The sequence below is a fragment of the Oncorhynchus nerka genome, linkage group LG25 (genome assembly GCF_034236695.1).
Source record: "Oncorhynchus nerka isolate Pitt River linkage group LG25, Oner_Uvic_2.0, whole genome shotgun sequence".
Classification (NCBI taxonomy): Eukaryota; Metazoa; Chordata; class Actinopteri; order Salmoniformes; family Salmonidae; genus Oncorhynchus; species Oncorhynchus nerka.
In genome coordinates this window covers 51,848,586-51,854,585 of record NC_088420.1, presented here as the reverse complement: position 1 = coordinate 51,854,585, position 6,000 = coordinate 51,848,586, and the positions used below count along the sequence as shown (strand labels likewise).

At 48.0% G+C, this 6,000-nt stretch overlaps 1 protein-coding gene across 1 annotated transcript in view; it reads left to right on the top strand.

Moving 5' to 3' along the window:
- Nucleotides 1–588: 588 nt before the first annotated feature.
- Nucleotides 589–6,000, top strand: part of LOC115109658 (cystic fibrosis transmembrane conductance regulator-like) — a 40,942-nt gene continuing 35,530 nt past the window's right edge. Inside the window, exons 1-2 of the mRNA XM_029634857.2 lie at nt 589–915; nt 1,656–1,766. Coding sequence (XP_029490717.1) covers nt 863–915; nt 1,656–1,766 — 164 coding nt within the window. The 5' untranslated portion in view covers nt 589–862. The remainder of the gene's footprint in view (nt 916–1,655; nt 1,767–6,000) is intronic.

Genomic DNA, 6,000 nt, shown 5'->3' with positions numbered 1-6,000 from the left:
GGAGAGGAGTGCCCAGAGGGACATGTCAAAACGCGGAATTTCACAAATGTCTTTATTCATATAAAAAAATTCTGATTCATTTCATTTTCCAAATGGTCTATATTAAAGTGCACATAATTTAATATAACAGCCTTTTAAAATGCAATATTGATGCACAATTTCTACATAAAATAAAAAAGGACGCAAAAGGACTCATTTCATGGAACAGACCAGAAGATGTCAGGACAGTAGCTTACTTTTTCTTTAATATTCTCCAGACTAACTCCATCATCTAGTCTTATTCTGATACATTGCTTGGAGCCCAGGTGATGTAACTGGGTTTTCTGAAGGACATATTCATTCTAACAAATGCATGAGATCACATATCCGTTTGATTCAAATAAATTGACATAATTGCAGAAGAGGTGATTTCTTTGAAACCTGCCAGCTAAAAATTGGTGCGCCATTATATATGTAGTAGTTTATGTCTCCGCAAATTGGGTTGCTACAATATGCATCCCGTGTACGTTTTTGAAGAGGCTTGTCAGTATGGAAATGACGCACTCCGGGATGTTTTGAGAGTCCATAAAGGATGCTCTCTCGCTAACCAACGTCTTCTCATTGTCGGGATCGAGGCAAGGACAAGACAGCCCATTTTCTGCGGTCTGTGTGTTGTGTGCTCTGCATTGTGTGTTAGTTGTTTGGATAGTGGTCGCAGCTCCGGCTTGGAGACAATTTCACACCAGTGACATCACCTCTGCTCGGCGCATTTATACAGTCGGCACAAGCTGGGACAGTCAGAACAGAACTAGCGGTCATCCACGAGAAAAGGGGAAGCGATAGGACACAGGTGCAGTGAAATAAAACTGGCGGTGCTCTTAGGATGCAGAAGTCACCCGTGGAAGATGCAAACTTCCTCTCCAAATATGTATTCTGGTAAGGAATAATATGTTTTCTTCATATATGTCGTAAATAAACACTTGAATGGTTTCCCAGAGGCTGTTGCCAGATATGGAGAGCGCATTGGTGAAAGGGGACAGAGTCAGTTTTCCGGCAAGTCAGGTCACAGGAATCGTATTATTTTTCAATATTCACTTTTAGTAGATTCTTGTAAATGCTAAAAACGAAAGTGCAAATATGCTCCAAGGACCGTTTCTGTGTGTTTTGTTCCGATATGAAATTCCAGCAGCTCTTTGCGCTCCATCTTTCAATTGTGATATCTTTTTATGAAATGAGTCAATGATATTGAACATCTCTCGTCGTTTGAAATGCATGTATAGTGTATATGTATAATGTCATGTAGTCTACAACACTCACCACACGCGTCCTGTCATGGGAAAAGCCCATGCCATCCCAAACTAATTATGTAACAGATTTAGGATTGCTTTAATTAAAAAAAATGTTTTTTACAAATTATGCAGCTATCTAAATTGTAGACCTCGGCCTAATTCTCATGCTACATGCATGCTGCTGATATAATTCTGTATGATTTTGCCACCCTATATGACTGCATGGGCGTTTGGTTAATACAATGTATTAAGTTCTTGAGTAGGCTTATCTGTGCTCAACTTCAGGGGAGATTGGTCTACAGGTAGGTACCTCAGAAGTAGGCTATTATATTCTATACTTTTTCATCAACCAAACCTCCCATACCCATCCATTCTGTTGTTTTGCAGGTGGACATCTCCACTGTTGAGGAAGGGCTTCAGGAAGAAGTTGGATTTGACCGATGTTTACAAAGCACCGTCGTTTGATCTGGCGGACAATCTTTCTGAACGACTAGAAAGGTTTGTAAAATCAGCCAAAGTGTCTCCCTTTATGAACATTCAAGACATGTTGAACACACCTGTGCATCCTTGGAAGTTACTCAATTCTAAATGACTTTCTTTTTTTCTTCATTACGCACACACGTTCGCACACACGTTCGCACACACCGTGCTGTGCTTTGATGAACTATTTGATTCCAGCCATTTCAATGATACGGAACACAAACACATGTCACAAAGGATCAGCCCCAGGCCATAACAATAGATCAACGTGCTCCTGTTGGGGTTGTTGGTCCCTTCTTTGTTGTTGTCTTGTTGAGTTGAGAGAGTTGAGAGTGGATGTTTCTTACTGCTCTTCGGGGCTAAAGTGTATTTACTGTTATAACTTGGAGGAGAACCCCCCCCCCCCCATTCAATGATCGCAATGATTAGCTAAAGAACTGGAAATTCTAGATGACCCACGCTAACCTAAAATATGGGATGGCCTTTGGTTGGAGGGGGGCAGACAAACATAAACTTTGGCATGTCCCAAACAAACACACCGGAGGTGGGGTGGGGCAGGCTGGGCCCTCTCTGTACTGTCCTCTCTCTCTCTCTCTCTCTCTCTCTCTCTCTCTCTCTCTCTCTCTCTCTCTCTCACTCTCACTCTCACTCTCTCTCTCACTCTCACTCTCTCTTTCTTTTGCTCTCTCTTCTCTCAATCTCTATGCACTTTTCCTATTTTTCAATCTCATTCTCTTTCTCTCATTCCTCTCACCACTCTCTTTCTCTCTCTAATTAATCCGGTCAATTTCTCCTCTCAATCTCTCTGGCCCTCTCACTGTCTCTCTCCCCTTTCCCTTCACGGTATGTCCTTTCTGCTCTGTCCCCGTTCTGTGATGTGTGTAAATGTCACGCCTTTGAAAGGATTGTAGAAAGAAAAAAGGGAAGATCTTAGGCCACCTGTTATATGCCACGCGTGTTTTTTGTCCCCGAAACAAAATACATTACATTACATTTAAGTCATTTAGCAGACGCTCTTATCCAGAGCGACTTACAAATTGGTGCATTCACCTTATGACATCCAGTGGAACAGCCACTTTACAATAGTGCATCTAAATCTTTTAAGGGGGGGTGAGAAGGATTACTTTATCCTATCCTAGGTATTCCTTAAAGAGGTGGGGTTTCAGGTGTCTCCGGAAGGTGGTGATTGACTCCGCTGTCCTGGCGTCGTGAGGGAGTTTGTTCCACCATTGGGGGGCCAGAGCAGCGAACAGTTTTGACTGGGCTGAGCGGGAACTGTACTTCCTCAGTGGTAGGGAGGCGAGCAGGCCAGAGGTGGATGAACGCAGTGCCATTGTTTGGGTGTAGGACCTGATCAGAGCCTGGAGGTACTGAGGTGCCGTTCCCCTCACAGCTCCGTAGGCAAGCACCATGGTCTTGTAGCGGATGCGAGCTTCAACTGGAAGCCAGTGGAGAGAGCGGAGGAGCGGGGTGACGTGAGAGAACTTGGGAAGGTTGAACACCAGACGGGCTGCGGCGTTCTGGATGAGTTGTAGGGTTTAATGGCACAGGCAGGGAGCCCAGCCAACAGCGAGTTGCAGTAATCCAGACGGGAGATGACAAGTGCCTGGATTAGGACCTGCGCCGCTTCCTGTGTGAGGCAGGGTCGTACTCTGCGGATGTTGTAGAGCATGAACCTACAGGAACGGGCCACCGCCTTGATGTTAGTTGAGAACGACAGGGTGTTGTCCAGGATCACGCCAAGGTTCTTAGCGCTCTGGGAGGAGGACACAATGGAGTTGTCAACCGTGATGGCGAGATCATGGAACGGGCAGTCCTTCCCGGGAGGAAGAGCAGCTCCGTCTTGCCGAGGTTCAGCTTGAGGTGGTGATCCGTCATCCACACTGATATGTCTGCCAGACATGCAGAGATGCGATTCGCCACCTGGTCATCAGAAGGGGAAAGGAGAAGATTAATTGTGTGTCGTCTGCATAGCAATGATAGGAGAGACCATGTGAGGTTATGACAGAGCCAAGTGACTTGGTGTATAGCGAGAATAGGAGAGGGCCTAGAACAGAGCCCTGGGGGACACCAGTGGTGAGAGCGCGTGGTGAGGAGACAGATTCTCGCCACGCCACCTGGTAGGAGCGACCTGTCAGGTAGGACGCAATCCAAGCGTGGGCCGCGCCGGAGATGCCCAACTCGGAGAGGGTGGAGAGGAGATTCTGATGGTTCACAGTATCGAAGGCAGCCGATAGGTCTAGAAGGATGAGAGCAGAGGAGAGAGAGTTAGCTTTAGCAGTGCGGAGCGCCTCCGTGATACAGAGAAGAGCAGTCTCAGTTGAATGACTAGTCTTGAAACCTGACTGATTTGGATCAAGAAGGTCATTCTGAGAGAGATAGCGGGAGAGCTGGCCAAGGACGGCACGTTCAAGAGTTTTGGAGAGAAAGGAAAGAAGGGATACTGGTCTGTAGTTGTTGACATCGGAGGGATCGAGTGTAGGTTTTTTCAGAAGGGGTGCAACTCTCGCTCTCTTGAAGACGGAAGGGACGTAGCCAGCGGTCAGGGATGAGTTGATGAGCGAGGTGAGGTAAGGGAGAAGGTCTCAGGAAATGGTCTGGAGAAGAGAGGAGGGGATAGGGTCAAGCGGGCAGGTTGTTGGGCAGCCGGCCGTCACAAGACGCGAGATTTCATCTGGAGAGAGAGGGGAGAAAGAGGTCAGAGCACAGGGTAGGGCAGTGTGAGCAGAACCAGCTGTGTCGTTTGACTTAGCAAACGAGGATCGGATGTCGTCGACCTTCTTTTCAAAATGGTTGACGAAGTCATCTGCAGAGAGGGAGGAGGGGGGGGGGAGGATTCAGGAGGGAGGAGAAGGTGGCAAAGAGCTTCCTAGGGTTAGAGGCAGATGCTTGGAATTTAAAGTGGTAGAAAGTGGCTTTAGCAGCAGAGACAGAAGAGGAAAATGTAGAGAGGAGGGAGTGAAAGGATGCCAGGTCCGCAGGGAGGCGAGTTTTCCTCCATTTCCGCTCGGCTGCGTGGAGCCCTGTTCTGTGAGCTCGAAATGAGTCGTCGAGCCACGGAGCGGGAGGGGAGGACCGAGCCGGCCTGGAGGATAGGGGACATAGAGAGTCAAAGGATGCAGAAAGGGAGGAGAGGAGGGTTGAGGAGGCAGAATCAGGAGATAGGTTGGAGAAGGTTTGAGCAGAGGGAAGAGATGATAGGATGGAAGAGGAGAGAGTAGCGGGGGAGAGAGAGCGAAGGTTGGGACGGCGCGATACCATCCGAGTAGGGGCAGTGTGGGAAGTGTTGGATGAGAGCGAGAGGGAAAAGGATACAAGGTAGTGGTCGGAGACTTGGAGGAGTTGCAATGAGGTTAGTGGAAGAACAGCATCTAGTAAAGATGAGGTCGAGCGTATTGCCTGCCTTGTGAGTAGGGGGAAGGTGAGAGGGTGAGGTCAAAAGAGGAGAGGAGTGGAAAGAAGGAGGCAGAGAGGAATGAGTCAAAGGTAGGCGTGGGGAGGTTAAAGTCGCCCAGAACTGTGAGAGGTGAGCCGTCCTCAGGAAAGGAGCTTATCAAGGCATCAAGCTCATTGATGAACTCTCAGAGGGAACCTGGAGGGCGATAAATGATAAGGATGTTAAGCTTGAAAGGGCTGGTAACTGTGACAGCATGGAATTCAAAGGAGGCGATAGACAGATGGGTAAGGGGAGAAAGAGAGAATGACCACTTGGGAGAGATGAGGATCCCGGTGCCACCACAACGCTGACCAGAAGCTCTCGGGGTGTGCGAGAACACGTGGGCGGACGAAGAGAGAGCAGTAGGAGTAGCAGTGTTATCTGTGGTGATCCATGTTTCCATCAGTGCCAAGAAGTCGAGGGACTGGAGGGAGGCATAGGCTGAGATGAACTCTGCCTTGTTGGCCGCAGATCGGCAGTTCCAGAGGCTACCGGAGACCTGGATAAACACAACCATGTCCCATGCTGGGCCACTATGGGGTGAGGGTAGGGACAGTGTCACAGTAAAGTGTGCCAGCAGCCCTTTAAATAGGCGTGAAAGTCGACCTTTGAAAGGGCCAGATGCTGAATTATGTGATTTTTTTTTATCTGCCAAATTCTGCTGGTAGCTGCATGGGAATTTGAACTTTACCTTGAATTAACATGTTGTTAAAGGTCCCTCCGTCTATCATGTGCAATCACACATTCTCTTACCCTCTCTCTGTCTCTCTCTCTCTCTCTCTCTCTGTCCCTGTCTCTCTCTCTCTCTCTGTCCCT